Genomic DNA, 16,356 nt, shown 5'->3' on the forward strand with positions numbered 1-16,356 from the left:
GAGTAAAACTGTTCTATGAAGACCTACAAGACCTTCTAGAACTAACACCCAAAATAGATGTTCTTTTCATCAGAGGGGACTGGAATGCAAAAGCAGGAAGTCAAGAGACACCTGGGGTAACAGGCAAATTTGGCCTTGGAGTGCAGAATGAAGCAGGGCAAACGCTAATAGAGTTTTGCCAAGAGAACACACTGGTCATAGCAAACACCCTCTTCCAACAACACAAGAGCAGACTCTACACATGGACATCACCAGATGGTCAACACCGAAATCAGATTGATTATATTCTTTGCAGCCAAAGATGGCGAAGCTCTATACAGTCAGCAAAAACAAGACCAGGAGCTGACTGTGGCTCAGAAACTCCTTATTGCAAAATTCAGACTTGAGTTGAAGAAAGTAGGGAAAACCTCTAGACCATTCAGGTATGACCTAAATCAAATCTCTTATGATTATACAGTGGAAGTGAGAAACAGATTCAAGGGATGATGTCTGATAGACAGAGTGCCTAATGAACTATGGACAGAGGTTCATGACATCATACAGGAGGCAGTGATCAAGACCATACCAAGAAAAAGAAATGCAAAAAGGCAAAATAGCTCACTGAGGAGGCCTTACAAATAGCTGAGAAAAGAAGAGAAGCTAAAGACAAGGGAGAAAAGGAAAGATATACCCATTTGAATGCAGAGTTCCAAAGGAAAACAAGGATAGATAAGAAAGTCTTTCTCAGTGATCAGTGCAAAGAAATAGAGGAAAACAATAGAATGGGATAGACTAGAGACCTCTTCAAGAAAATTAGGGAAGTTTTCATGAAAAGATGGGCACCATAAAGTACAGAAATGGTCTGGACCTAACAGGAGCAGAAGATATTAAGAAGAGGTGGCAAGAATACACAGAAGAACTGTACAAAAAAGAGCTTCATGACCAGATAACCACAATGGTGTGATCACTCACCTAGAGCCAGACATCCTGGAATGCAAAGTCAAGTGGGCCTTAGGAAGCATCACTATGAACAAAGCTAGTGGAGGTGATGGAATTCCAGTTGAGCTATTTCAAATCCTGAAAGAGGATGCTGTGAAAGTGCTGCACTCAATATGCCAGCAAATGTGGAAAACTCAGCAGTGGCCACAGGACTGGAAAAGGTCACTTTTCATTCCAATCCCAAAGAAGGGCGATGCCAAAGAATGCTCAAACTACCGCACAATTGCACTCATCTCACATGCTCAAAATTCTCCAAGACAGGCTTCAACGGTATGTGAACCATGAGCTTCCAGATGTTCAAGCTGGATTTAGAAAAGGCAGAGGAACCAGAGATCAAATTGCCAACATCCACTGGATCATTGAAAAAGCAAGAGAAAGTTCCAGAAAAACATCTACTTCTGCTTTATTGACTATGCCAAAGCCTTTGGCTATGTAGATTACAACTAACTGGAAAATTATTCAAGAGATGGGAATGCCAGACCAGCTACCTGCCTCCTGAGAAATCCGTATGCAGGTCAAGAAGTAACAGTTAGAATTGGACATGGAAGAACAGACTGGTTCCAAATAGGAAAAGGAGTACATCAAGGCTACATTGTCACCCTGCTTATTTAACTTATATGCAGAGTACATCATCAGAAATGCTAGGCTGGAGGAAGCACAAGCTGGAATCAAGACTGCAGGGAGAAATATCAATAACCTCAGCTATGAAACTGACACCACCCTTATGGCAGAAAGTGAAGAGGAACTAAAAAGCCTCTTGATGAAAGTGAAAGAGGAGAGTGAAAAAGTTGGTTTAAAAGTCAACATTCAGAAAACTATGCTCATGGCATCTGGTCCCATCACTTCCTGACAAATAAATGGGGAAACAATGGAAACAGTGACAGACTTTATTTTTGGGGGCTTCAATATCACTGCAGATGGTGACTGCAGCCATGGAATTAAAAGACGCTTACTCCTTGGAAGAAAAGCTATGATGAAACTAGATAGCATATTAAAAAGCAAAGACATCACTTTGTCAACAAAGGTCCATCTAGTCAAAGCTATGGTTTTTCCAGTAGTCATGTATCAGTGTGAGAGTTGGACTATAAAGAAAGCTGAGTGCCAAAGAACTGATGCTTTTGAACTGTGGTGTTGGAGAAGACTCTTGGGAGTCCCTTGGACTGCAAGGAGATCCAACCAGTCCATCCTAAAGGAAATCAGTCCTGAATATTCATTGGAAAAACTGATGCTGAAGCTGAAGCTCCAATACTTTGGCCACCTGATGTGAAGAACTGACTCACTGGAAAAGTCCCTGATGCTGGGAAGGATTGAAGGCGGGAGGAGAAGGGGATGACAAAGGATGAGATGGCTGGATGGCATCACTGACTAGATGGACATGAGTTTGGGTGAACTCCGGGAGTTGGTGATGGACAGGGAAGCCTGGCCCTCTTTGTGATGGGGTCACAAACAGTCGGACACAACTGAGCGACTGGACTGGACTGAACTGATGATTAGTGATGTTGAGCATCTTTTCATGTGCCCTGCTGGTCATCTGCATTACCTCTTTGGAAAAATATTTATTAGGTTCTTTTGCCCATTTTTTAATTGCAATTTTTTTTTTTAATGTTGAGCTGTAGGAGCTGTTTATATGTTGGATATCAATCCCTTATTGATCATACTATTTGCAAATATTTTCTCCCATTCACTATGCTGTCTTTTCAGTTTGTCAATGATTTCCTTTGCTTTTAAGTATAATGAGGTCCCATGTGTTTATTTTTGCTTTTATTTTCTTTACTTTTGGAAGTAGCTCCAAAAAGCCGTCGCTAGTGATTTATGTCAAGGAGGGCTCCACCTCTGTTTTCCTCTAGGAGTTTTATAGTATCCAGTCTTACACTTGGATCTGTAAGGCCTTTTTCGTTTGTTTCTGTAAATGAGAGTTTCCCTTTTTTTACATGGACTGTCCGTTTTCCCCAGTGGCACTTATGGAACAGACTGTCTTCTCTCCATTGCATCTTCTTGCCTCTGTTATCATGTATTAATTGACCATAAGCATGTGGGCTTATTTCTGTGCTCTCTGTCTTGTTCCATTGATCTGGGCATCTGTCTTTGTGCTAAAGCCATGCTGCTTTGATAACTGAAGCTTTACAGTATAGTCTGAAGTCAGGACCGGTGATGTTCTTCTTTCTCAGCTCGGTTCTTCTTTCTCAAGATTGTTTTGGCTATTCAGGGTCTTTTGTATTTTCATACAAACTGTAAAATCGTCTGCTCTAGTTCTGTGAAAACTCCCACTGTATTTTGATAGGGATTGCGCCGAATCTGCAGATTGCCTTGGGTAGTACAGTCCTCTTAACAGTACTGGTTCTTCCAAGCCCAGAACATGGCCTTTTGGTCCCTCTGTGTGTCTTCCTGTGTTTTTGTGTCATCTTCAGTTTCGTTCACCAGTACCTTCTAGTTTTCTGAGCACAAGTCTTTTGCCTCCTCAGGTAGGCGTAGTCCTAGATATTTTCTTCTTTTCGATACAGTGACAAGTAGGATTGCTTCCTTAATTTTTTCCAGCATTTCATTGTTAGTGTATAGAACTGCAAGAGATTTCTGCCTATTAACATTGTATCCTGCAACTTTAACAAGTTCATTGATAAGTTCTGGCAGTTTTCTGGCAGCATCTTTAGAATGTTCTACGTACAGTATTATGTTGTCTGCAAACCATGACAGTTTAACCTCTTTTCCAACGTGGATTCCTTTTATTTTGTTTTCTTCTCTGATTTGCCATGGCTAGAACGTCTAAAACTATGTTGAATAAAAGTGCCGAGAGTGGTCACCCTTGTCTTGTTCCTGATCTTAGACGAAATGCTTTCAGCTTTCCACTGAGCTATAGGCCTGTCATATATGGCCTTTATTATGTTGAAGTAGGCTCCCTTTATGCTCTCTTTCTGGGGAGTTTTCCTTTATGATAAGGAGATGTTGAGTTTTACCAAAAGTTTTATCTGCATCTGTTGAGGTGACCATATGGCTTTTATTCTTCAGTTTGTTAATGTGCTGTACCTGCATTGATTTGCAGACATTGAAAAACAAGGAAACCCCACCTGACTGTGATGCATGATCCTTTTAATGTTCCACTGAAGTCAGTTTGCTAGTATTTTGTTGAGGGTTTTCATGTCTATGTTCATCAGCTATATTGACTTGTAAATTTTTTTGTGTGATATCTTTGTCTGGTTTTGATATCAGAGTGATGCTAGCCTCATAGAATGAGTTTGTTAAATATTCCTTCCTGTGCAAATTTTTGGAATAACTTTAGAAGGATAGGCATTAACTCTTCTCCAAACATTTGGTAGAATTTACTTGATGCTAAAGCTGAAACTCCAGTACTTTGGCCACCTCATGCGAAGACTCATTGGAAAAGACTCTGATGCTGGGAGGGATTGGGGGCAGGAGGAGAAGGGGACGACAGAGGATGAGATGGCTGGATGGCATCACAGACTCGATGGACGTGAGTCTGAGTGAACTCCGGGAGTTGGTGATGGACAGGGAGGCCTGGCGTGCTGCAATTTTTCATGGGGTCGCAAAGAGTCAGACACGACTGAGCGACTGAACTGAACTGAACATGTGAAGCCAGCTGGTCTGGACTTTTTCTTTGTTGGGATTTTTAAAATTACTGATTCAGTTTTGTTACTGGCAATTGGTCAGTTCATATTTTTAATTAATTAATTTTAATTGGAGGATAATTACAATATTGTGATGGTGCCTGCCACACATCAACATGAACCGGCCACAGGCATACATGTTCCCCTCCCTCCTGAACGCCCCCCCCATCCTCCAGGTTGTCACAGGGCATGGGCTTTACGTGCTCTGCGGCATCCACCAACTCCCACTGCCCATCTGTTAGATATGGTGACGTCTATGTTTCCAGGCTTTCTCAGATCACGGTGCTCTCTTCTTCTCCCACTGAGTCCAGAAGGCTGTTCTTATTCTGTGTCTCCTTCCGTCCCCTGCACAGAGCATCCCTGGTGCCATCTTTCTGGAGTCCCCAGATGTGCATCGACATACGGTGTCTGTCTTTCTCCTCCTGACTTACTGCATTCTGTACGATAGGCTCTAGGTTCTCTCACCCCATTAGAACTGAGTCAAACGTGTTCCTCTTTACGGCTGAGTAATACGCCACTGAGTATACGCACTGCCATTTCCTTATCCATTCCTCTGCTGATGGACATCTAGGTTGCGTCCACGTCCTAGCTGTTGCAGCTGGTGCTGCGGTGAATGCTGGGGTGCAGGTGTCTTTTTCGGTTCTGGCTCCCTCAGGGTACATGCCCAGGAGTGGGATTGCTGGGTCGCACAGTCACTTTATTCCTAGTTTTTCAAGGAATCTCCATAGTGCTTGCCACAGTGGTTGCATCAGCTTGCATTCCCACCAACAGTGTAAGAGGGATCCTTTTTCTCCACACCCTCTCAGGTCGTATTTTCTCTCTTCCTGGTTAGGACCCAGGGGACTGGAGCCTGCCCATCAAGTGGTCCCCAGTAACCACTCGGGCCCCAGGGCCCAGGTGAATCCCCTGCTTGGTGACACCCCAGGCTGTCACACATCCTCACTGGGGAACAGAGTGCCATCCGTGCCACCCTGGGGCCTGGTCTCTCCTGGAGACCATGTCTCTGTGGACCTGTCCCTCCTGCCAATTTAATCTGGGCCCTTCACACTAACAAGCCGTCCCCACGACCTTCACAGCTTTTCTGAGCCTGACGATGGTCTCAGGGACCCTGATGCACCGGGAGAGGCGACCGTCTGCACCAGGTGCGCTTAGGCCGACAGTTCTGCAGACGCGGTGCCAGATGCCAAGGCTGCTGGGATGCCTCTGGGTAAAGGCCGGCCCTCAGTCCCCAGGCAGCACCGCAGGCTGGTGGCAGTGCGGGGTGGCCCTGGTCAGTCAGCCAGTGACCAGCCGACCCCACACCTCGTGGGGAGCAGGTGTCTCAGAGGTTACCGGCAAGACCCAGAGCTGAGGAGTCCCGCACGCGTGTGTGCTCAGTCGCTCAGTCCTGTCCGACTCTGTGACCCCATGGACTGCAGCCCCCCAGGCTCCTCTGTCCATGGGATTCTCCAGGCAAGAGTACTGGAGCGGGTTGCAGTTTCCTTCTCCAGGGATCTTCCCGACCCAGGGATCAAACCTGCATCTCGTGTGTCTCCCGCACTGGCAGGCGGGTTCTTCGCCACCAGTGCCACCTGGGAAGCCCAAGGAGTCCCGAGCCTGGCTCACCTCCCAGCCTCTGCACACGTGGGCAAGACTGGGAGTCACGGTGGGCCTCTGAGAGCCTTGGTTTCTCTTTCTATAAAAAGAAAACCATATTGCCCATCTCCCACTTTGAATATCACAAAGCACAAGAAATCTCGCACCTGTCTGACATCCAGCAGCAGCTCAAGAAATGTCCTTCCTGGGAGGGCTGCAGACTTTAGTGTGGGTTCCTGGGCACGGGGGCTTCTAGATGCAACTGGTTCGACTCCAAAGGCAAAAGTGTGTCCCAGCTGCAAGCAGGCATGCGCACAGTGGGGGATGGCACCCATAGTTGCCCTGCTCAGTGAACTCACAGGAGGCTTGGGGCAGGAAGTCTGCAAGGCACCCAAGCACCCAAAGTTTCCCCGGTGCACACTCTTGGCCCCAGCCCGCCAGCTGGAGGGAGCCCTGCAGTGGCCTCCGAGATCCCATCTGGGAGCCTCCACTGTGACCATGCTCTCCTCCCCCGATCCCTCCACCCCGCCCCCCGAATCATGAATCTCCTCTTCAAGCCTCCCAGGCCCCTTGGGACCAGCTGGGGGTCCCAGAAGAAGGTCCTGCTCTGTAGCCACCTACCCCCACTGGGACCCTGGGTGCACTCCTGACTTCCCCCGAGTCCCACTGTCCTCTAAGATAAAGAGAAGTCTCGAGCTGGAAAGGTTGCCAGGTCGACCCAGGAGCAAGTGGACACTGTCTGCTGGGTGCCTGGAGGTCCAGCCGTCCACCGGGACTGAAGCCGAGCGGCACAGGAGGGCTGGTGCCCACCTCTCCCAGGACGGCCCGTGAGAACCGGGCAGCCTCACTGCATGGACAGCCCTGGGGTGACAGCACCCGTCCCTCTGGGCAGCAGGTCCGGCCTCGGTCACCAAAGCCCTGGGAGGTGGAGTCTGCCAGGCTTGGGGGAGGCTGGGGGTTTTCTGCAGGACCCTGGGTGCACCCTGGAGGAAGGCTTCCATGTGGGAGTCTGGATGGGGCAGGGGTGAGAGGCGCCGTAGAGGGGAGAGTCCAAGGGCAAACGGGGCCTCCATCGGGGTTACAGGTAGGCAGAAAGACGAGGCGCCAGCCACGAGGACCCCAGGGCCTGGATGACCTGTCTCCTCTCGGAGCTTTGTTGTATTAAAAAGTTGGTAAAGGCTCTTTCCCCACGCAGGTAAGGACACCTGCTGGAGCCAGTCTTCCAAGTCAGGGTCAAAGCAGGTGGGTCACTCCAGGTCCACCCCACCCCCATCAGCCATATTTGCATCAGAGCCTTTCTCATAGGCACGTGTGAATGGCTGACAGTGGTAGTCAGCCCAGATAAGTCATCTGCAGCACTTACTCTTTGCAGGCCCTGACCCAGCGACAAGGACTATATGACCACCGGGAAGCCCAGGTCCTGCCCAGAGTGGGTCCCAGCCAGGGTAATCGCAGAGCCCACGTGGCTAGAGGCGGGCGGGCCCAGAGCCCCTGTCTCTGGGGGAGCTCCTGTCTGCTGCTGTGAGTGGAGACGCCCCCACCTTCCAGACGAGCCCAGGTCACAGGAACAAGGCCTGGGCCTGCTCACACGTGGCCACGCTTGGCAAACACGGGCCCCGAGGACCCTGAGTCCAAGCCCACGAGGCCCTGCGGCCACGTGGTGTCTGCCTGATCCTAGGAGAGGACGTGCTGAAGCTTCAGCCACTCCGATGAGAATCTGACTGGCGAAGGCCCAGGTCACCCAAAGCCAGAGCTGCGTCCTGCCCAGCGCTGGCAGAGGACGAGGCTGCACGGAGCATCCACCGTCACAGGTGGCCTGGCCCGCCCTGGGGAACTTTCTAGGCCCCAGAGAGTCCCACCCAGGACACTCTGGTCTGTCGCCTCTGCTTGGCGGTGCTGAATCAGGCTCCTCTGTTTCTCAGAAGCGCCTGCCCCTTCACTGGCCCCAAGAGAACCGGGGGAACAAACAGCATATCAGGTCTGAGGGGCCACACCGGGGCGGTGATCACGAGGGAGGTGCCTGTGGTGTGCAGACTGTTCTCCGAGGGCCCCGGCCCCACGGGCAGGCCCATGGCCAGGGGACAGGGCTGACACGCTGAGGGGACAGAGGTTTCTGGGTGTCCTGCCCACTTCCCAGTGCAATGGAGAGAAACCTTCTGACCCCTGAGACGGTGACGGCGACTGGAGCGTCTTGCAGATCTCCATGACGACCACATCCGATGAAGCTGCGTGCATCCCCCTCACACACTCCAGGCCTTGGAGCTGGAGGCGGCCGGCTGCCACCCCGCCACCCCGCGGGGGCTCCTGCTGCCCCTGCCTCCAGAAGCTGCCCCCTTTTCATCCCAGAACCTCATGATGAACACCGAGCTAAGACAGACCGAACACCGACCGCCGCCAGCAGACGCATTGCTGTTGACCACGGAACACTCATCTCGATTCGGTCGGAGTCTTTGTAAAGAGGCACGGGGGTTGCCACGTCTCTGGGACCTTGGTGTCGCGAGGCCTAAGCCTGCGAGAGGGTTTCAGAGGCGCTGGGTGCCCAGGCCAGCCTCCGCCTCCCTGCATGGCGCCCTGTCAGGACCACAGAGCCCCCCATGTGTGCAGGAGAAGGAAAGAGACGCGCTGGACTGCAGGGAAACTCGGGGCAGACCCGGCGTGGCTCCACAGCCGGCCTGCTCCAGCCACCAGCGCGGCCGCGAGGACCATAAATTAGCATCAATTAATTAACACGAGCCCTATCAAACCATTAATGGCATTTAGTATATCCGGGGAAGTGCTACCAGGTAATGGAGCTGCTGCAGAGAAACATAATTTAGAAACAGAGCCGGGAGGGGCCACTCACCTGTGTCCGGCGGCAGCCAGGGCGGCGCGGAGGCGCCAGCACTTCAGCTCTGCAGCATCCTCACAGGAAAGGCCTCCGGAGAACGGCCCGGGTCCCCCAGACCCAGGGCTTCAGGCCATGGGTGTGCTCTGGAACCCCCTTCCTCAACGCTCAGTGAAGTCAGATGTGAGTCAGGCCCTGGAGAACCGGCAACGCCCTTCCCCTCACCCAGGTACCTCGCAGCAGGAGACGCCGGACCTGGCCCAGCTCCAGCCGAGCTGCTCCCGGGCAGGTCAGCCAGGCCGGGACGACCCTCCGTCACCGCGTCACTGCGGACTTTAGTGAGTGAGCTTGGAGACACTCGTAATGCTGGTGCTGACTCTCCTCAACAGCAGATGAACTCTCCCAAACGAGCTCAGGAGAAAGCCGCCCGTCACAGGCCATCAGCCAGGACCCCGGGGGCACCTGCCCCACCGCGTGAACCAGCCTCTTGTACTGGACACCCGAGACGCCAAGACGGGCAGATGTGACCCACCCGGGCGACAGGGTGTCCTGAAAAGCTCGGGGCCCTGGCTCCCCACTCAGTCTCTGCAGGCACTCTGTTCTGGCTGTCCTCTTGGGAAACCATTCTGCAGCCGTCGGTAAACCAGAGGCGCTGTGCTGAGCATCCTGCCCTGGAGAGGCCGGCCGTGACCATGAGGTTGGGGGTGGGGTGGAGCCTCGACAGCCGGATGAACACGGAGCACGTGGAGAGGCAGAGGAGCCGGTGTACTCGGGGGAGGCTTCCTGGAGGAGGAAGTCGCCAAACCTGGGGGTTGGGGGTGTTCCGGGGACCAGTCCAACTCCAGGTTCCCGCTTTGCATTCGCGACAGCACAGTGGGCAGTTACCGCGGGAGGGGCCCCGTGGGCAGCAGAACATTCCAATGAGACCAGGTGTTCAGGAGAGAACCAGCACACACACGTTCCCATGGAGGGAGCCCAGGGTGCAGGCCCCAGAAGGACTCCGCCAGGCTAGGACAGAGGGGCGGAGGGGACCTCCCTGGGCAGGAAAGGTCAGCCGTGATGGTCAGGCCCTAAGTGATGTTCGTAGGGGGGAGCGGCGGGCGCCAACGCCATCCTAAGGGGAGCCGGGGCGGGGAGCTCCTGGCAGCCAGCCTGGAGGCGGTGGCCTCTGAGAATGACGCTGATGTGTGCACGAGGAGCTCTGCTGATGGTGCTGCAGACAGACCTGGAGGATGGCGAGGGGTGTTTGGCAGAAGGACTTCCAGGAGGCTGGGCACAGGGTCAGAGCCAGAGGCTGTCCTCAACACAAAGGCCCTGGTGGAGGCGGGCAGGGCAAGAGAAAGCTCCAGGGATGGAAGGGGGTTCAGGGCCAGAGCCTGGGGCTGAGCACCTGGGACAGGCTGAGGCCAGAGAGAGGCCGGGCAAGGACCCAGAAGAACGGGGTGCCCGGCCCACTGAGAGCCCCCTCCTCAGCTGCCTCTGGTGTGGACCGTCTGGCGCCCCCAGGATGCGAGCCCAGGAGGCAACTGTCTCACCTGTCTGTGTCCACACGCTCCCTAACCCTGTCCCACGGACGCGCGGAGGTGGAGATGCGGGGGCTGGGTCTCCCCTGCTCCTGTCTCCTTCCACACGCTTGGAAAGACAGCCAGGTCCCTGGGTGGAGTCCCTCCAAGGCCAGCCCTCCAGGGGGGAGGCTGACCCCACAGCGGGTGGCACATCAGGACCCGGGACTGACCAGGAGGCGAGAACAGCGCTAGAGGAATGTGGTGTCCCCAGGGCCATCTCACCACGGAGCCGCCATCCCATCAGATCCAGAACCCCACGCCCGCGGATGCGGCGAGGCCCCGGGGGAGCTGGAGGAATCCCGCCCGTCTCGGTGGAGACAGAAGCGATTCCACGCCCGACTCCTGCCAGCCGCTGGCACAGATAAGGAAATGCTCCAAAGCCTGTGGGCGCCCTCCACCACGTCCGCGGGGTGAAGGAGGGATGGGGCTGGCTGCCCAGAGCCACTGGCAGCGGCCAGGACGTTTGCGGGAAGCTGGGCCTCGGAGACAGCGTGTGCGGCCTGCTGGGAGCTTCCGTCAGCGCCCCTCCAGGGTGGAACCCGCGCCGAGGGGCCCCTGGAGGGAGGAGCAGGCGGCTGCTAGAGGCCTCCCAGGCGCTGCGGGCACCCTGGGGCAGGCCACGCGGTGCTGGCCCAGCTCTGGGGCCTACAGATGGCGTGCCAGGCTGCAGGGACAGACGGAGCCCCCTGCCCCAGGCACTCTCGGCCCCGGGAGCCAGCCCAGGCCACAGTCCTCCAAACACATACAGCCCGCAGGCCCCGCGGCCGCCCCCGGGCGCACAGGAATCTGCCCCAGGGCCCCTCTCAGCCGCTCTCCTCCCCGCCACTGGGCCGGCACCCAGGGCTCTGGGTGACAGGTGGCGTGCGGTGGAGGTCATTAACTCCAGAGCACCACCGCTCTAATGCAGAAAGGAGCCCTTCTAACTCAGCGCAGCTGTGGAGCTATATAAAGAAATGGGGATTTTAATGTTTTGCTTTTCTTCCCTTTTCTAGTGCCACATTATCATAACATTTTCTCATAATTACGCCCATAAAAGTCACCTGAAAATACTTCATGCTACAGAGACTGATCTCCATATATCACTCTGGCAACGTCGAGGGGCAGGTCCGGAGCAAGGAATTCCAGGGCACGGGTCAGCCCGGACGCCTGGTGCCCAAGGCTCGGCCAGCTGAGCAGCGGCACGTGGCCTCCTTCCTGGCTGTGCTGTTCCCCGGGCTCGATGAGAGGGAGAGGTGAGAGGCCCCCCGGGGGAGCCCTGCAGGGTGCGGCCCCTCCTGGCCACGCGAGCGAGGGGAAGGGTCGGGGAGCACCGATCTGCCTGGCTGGCTTCCGGGGGCAACCCCTCCCCACCTCACGCCCACCCCTGGGCATGGAGTTCTGCTAACACACACCCTCCGACAGGTACCCTGTCTCTCCATGGTCGTAAGAAACACACGGGGCACATCTTCTCCTGCCAGAAATTCATCAAATAAAAAACTCAGTAGGAGGGAAAAAAGAGACAAGAAATAAACTTCTGAATGGCATCACCTCATTAAGTTTCCAGTACTTTCAATTTTACCTCTTGGAAAACCCCAGAAATAAAATGTGAACAGCAGGAAAGTGCCCTAATCTCTCCTAAATATGCAATAAATTGTATTTGTAAAGAAAACGCAGCACCAGAGAGCCTACGCTTGGTTAGTATTCTAATGGATCAACAACAATTCAGAACTTGTTTGTGGTTTCGTCTTGTAGTTGTGTGCGAACGACGACTCGAGACTTAACTTGAAGTTGCCATTCAATCCTGACGAGATTTATCCAGAAAAAATCAAAAGTCAAAAACAGAGGCACACTGCCTCTCCCACCCTGCTCCCTTGTACTTTAAAATTCCTTACGCGCTAGGAATGGCTGTCCATCAAGCCTGTCCAAATGGGGGACTCGCAGTCTACATGAAAGCACAGCCTTCTCCACCTTTCGGATTAAATCCTGTGCAGGAATATCAAGTCAAGGCTTAGGGTCCTACGGCAGCCTCTAGCTCACCATTCTCTCCGCCCCTCTCATTGTTAAATCAGCCTGACTCGACGAGCTGACTCATTGGAAAAGACTCTGATGGGAAAGACTGAAGGCAATAGGAGAAAGAGGTAACAGGATGAGATGGTTAGATGGCATTACCGACTCAATGGGCACAAATCTGAGCCAGCTCCGGGAGGCAGTGGAGGACAGAGGAGCCTGGTGTGTAACAGTCGGTGGGGTCGCAGAGTCAGACACGACTTAGTGACTTCACAACAAACGCTGCAAGCTAGCACGAGAGACGGCATCTTCGAGGTCTTAGGACGAGCACAGCATACAAGCAAACCGCTCCGGTTTGGCCAGAGCTGTCCCACTCTAGCCAAGAACCGAGTCCAGACAGACCTCTTGGCTCTGGATCTGTTAAGGGGAAGAGGACCTAGGCCAGCACTTTCCAAGCCCAAAGGACAGAGATCTCCCCCCACCGGGGAGAAGGAGAGTTTCAGGGTCTCATCCGAGCTCTTCACCTCCCCAGGACGCCTCTTTGCGGAGCGCCCAGCCCTGCTGTAATGGGCATGTACACAGACATGGAGTACGCATCTTGAAAGCAAGCCATCGAGGGCCCCATTCCCCTTCCTGCTTCTCCTGGCAATTCTTCCCCAACAGGAGACAATGACAAGGCTGTGTCACTATAGCAACGAACCTAATTGGTGGACTGCAGGTCTTTCTCCAGCCAGAGGGTGGAGCCCATGTCCTTAAACATGAAGCTCAGCAGGCTGCAAAAAAGCCAGGCTTTCAGGGGCCAAGAACAGCAGAGCACCCCTAACTGAAAACCAGGCCAGGAAACATTCCAGTTCTCTTTCAGCAGTGCCAGGAAGTGAACACCTTTTGTGCTGGAGCAAAATGCACAGATTGAACAGGCAGGATAACTGAACCCTGTATGGTGAGTTATCAGTCTCCCTAATTAATGATACAGACAGATCTTCTCCAAAACACAAAAACATTTCGGGTAATAAAAATCCTGACAGATAACAAAAACAATTTACAAACACGGATGCTAACTATTCTTCTTCATCCCAGATATACTGGAAAAGAGAATGAAATCCCAGGGACTGTTCCATTTGCATTTTATTTGCTTTATCAATTTAAAAAAAAAGAAGGGGGGGTCTTTTTTCTCCAAGACTGCTGTTCCAAGCTATCAATCATTATTATGTCTATTTCGCATTTCAGCGCCATGCGTTAATTTCTCCAAGTGCCTATGTCTACTTTGTATTTTACCGAAAGGTTTTAATTTCCCCAAGTGCCTTTCTGGTGTAATGGGGTGTGTCCACAAACGTTATCTTATTGTCAATTATCGCATTCCATGGAGAAGACCATAAAAATGTGGTGAACCCAAGCTTCCACTATTAATGATTTCTGCCATTCTGGATAAGATGTTTTTTACCACATGTCCTCGTCCTGGTGGAAGAGCTGTTTCTAGAATGCCCTGGAGGCTTCCGAAAGGCAGCCTGAGGGTCCCACAGGACCTAGGGTTCCACCAAGTGTTTGAGCAGCGGGCACAGTGCACTCTGACCCCCACCGGGAGCAGGCCGTCTGGCAGAGGTGTGAGTGTCAAGCCGGCAGAGAGGGGGTTCCCTTTCAGGTTCCAGCAGTGCTGGCGCGGGGGTGGAGCGAGCAGCGGCTGCACACAGAGCGGAGGCGAGAAAGGAAGGCCCTGGCTGGTGTACCTGGGGCGGCAAGTGTCGAAGGCACGGGCGGGGGTGTCACACACTTAACAACAATCAGAGGTTGTTCTTTTCCCCACCCCGAGGGCTGCCTCCCCAGCCAGCCTGTGGTTACCGCGTTCTCACCGAGATATTCTCCGGGACAGCAGCGGCGAAGGCGGACAGGGACACAAATCGCCTCCCAACACGGGCGGTTGTGGTCGTCACCTCTCTCTTGCCGCCACCAGGAAGTGCGTCCACATGGCTCCTCCTCTCGAGCCCCGAGTTTACCTGCCCCGGGGACCCTGCCTCAGGGTCCCGAGATGGCCGCAGGGAGCTGGGGAGAGGACACAGGCCTCCTCCCTCAAGCCCCAGACCCCCTCCCCCTCCAGGCAGCCAGCCCCGGAACACACTAGGAGAGGCCCCTGGGGTGCATCCCCAGGGAGGCGGTGCCAGCCCGGGCAGCTGGGCTTGCGACCCCGCAGGGAACCTTCCGGCTCCGAGACCCCTCCCCATCGCAGCGCGGCTGGCAACTGTAGGGAAAGGCACAGCCCGGCTCAGACCAGCCACACCATTCCCGCTCTGAGCACGGATTCTCCAGGGTATCGGGTTAGAGGGTACTGTCCCAGGACTGGGCACCCGCGCGCCCAGGGTCTCCATGGCCCGCTGCGGTCCCATTTTGGAGAGCGCGAAGGCTCGGGCTGGAAGCTAGGAGGCCGAGAGAGGGCTGCGAGGTGGTGGCGGGGAGCGTGGTACGCCGCCGGCCTCTCTCTCTCTCTTTTTTTGTAAAGAATCCATATTTTTCTATCGCCTCCCGCGCCCATGGCAATTCTCCATGACAGGTGTTCCTCAGCGCCCGTCCCTTCCTCCTGCTGGGGTGGGAAGGGACCCGGACCCTGTGCCAGGCGGCCGGCGGGGGAAACCTACCCCACCCCCAGCCTTCGCCATTCCCGCTGGGAACCCATGCCCGGACGCTGACCACTCCCCACCCACCCCAACCAACCGCGAACCCGTGTCTGGAGCACTGACTACTCACCCCCACCCTAGTCCTTAGGCTCAATGTCCGACCACCTCCCATTCACGCAGTGCTCAGCCTGTGCCCCTGACACAGCGCACCCCGACGCACCCAGGCAGACCCCAGCCTGTGCCCCGGGCGCCCACCAACCCGTGCCACTCCAGCCCCGAGCCCGCGGCCCCGCGCCAGACCCACGGGGGTCATCCGGTTCGGGTCCCCGGACGCTACCCGCGAAATGCCGGCGGCAGCGGGCACCCCACCCCTCACTTCTCCTCTGTTTTTAGGAGAGCGCCGGCGAGCCTGCTTCCCTGCAAGCCAGCAGCTCCAGCCACGCGTCCTAGCCCGAGCCCCGCTCCTGCCCCTGGCGCCCCGCCTCGGAATCGGCCGCCGCGTCCCCCCCACGTTCCCCGAGCGAGGGTCGCCCGAGGAAAGCCCCGAGCAGGGCGCTCCGCCGCCACCCCGGGCAGCGCTACCCGCCCGCCCCAGACCCTCCGCCGCCTCCGGAGCGCGCGGCTCGGCCAAGAAGCCGCCGGCTCAGCTCGAATCGTGGGCCTGGGCCGGGAAAGGCGGCGGTACGCCGGGCAGCCGCGGGCATCGCCGCGTAGGGACGCGCCGCGCCACCCGGGGCCTGGCGCCCGGGCCCTGCCCCGGAGTCGGGGGAGGGAGGCTTAGCGGTGGCGCCGGCCTCGGAAGTGCCGGACCCCCGTCCTCCTGGCCCAGCGGAGGGCCGGTGGGGACCCGGGGGACCGCGCGCCCCGAGCTCGCAACTCCGCACGGACTCCGGGCGGCCCGAGGGGCGCCCCGCCGGAGCCGCGGCCGGGGATCGGGGGCCGGGGCCGGGACCCGAGGGCCGGGCGGGGGCCCGGGCCGCGCGGTACTCACTGCAGTAGGCGATGAGCAGGCTGGCCAGGATCATGAACGCCCAAAAAGTTGAGGACATGCTGGGCAGGGCGGTCGCATCTTGCCGGCTGCCGGTCCTGGGCGATGGCGCCATTGAAGCCGCGGCGCCCGCGCGGGGGGCAGCAGCGCGTCTCAGCAGCCGGCCCTGCCCGCGCCCCCGCGCCGGCCTCCACGTGCGGGCCCCGCGCGCGCC

At 55.5% G+C, this 16,356-nt stretch overlaps 1 protein-coding gene across 1 annotated transcript in view; it reads right to left on the bottom strand.

Moving 5' to 3' along the window:
• The window catches only part of TAFA5 (TAFA chemokine like family member 5), a 183,360-nt gene extending 167,066 nt beyond the window's left edge, over nucleotides 1-16,294 (bottom strand). The window contains exon 1 of the mRNA XM_040233615.1: nucleotides 16,146-16,294. Within this exon, the coding sequence (XP_040089549.1) occupies nucleotides 16,146-16,257 (112 nt within the window). The 5' untranslated portion in view covers nucleotides 16,258-16,294. The remainder of the gene's footprint in view (nucleotides 1-16,145) is intronic.
• Nucleotides 16,295-16,356: the final 62 nt, after the last annotated feature.

The sequence above is a fragment of the Oryx dammah genome, unplaced genomic scaffold (genome assembly GCF_014754425.2).
Source record: "Oryx dammah isolate SB20612 unplaced genomic scaffold, SCBI_Odam_1.1 HiC_scaffold_29, whole genome shotgun sequence".
Taxonomy (NCBI): Eukaryota; Metazoa; Chordata; class Mammalia; order Artiodactyla; family Bovidae; genus Oryx; species Oryx dammah.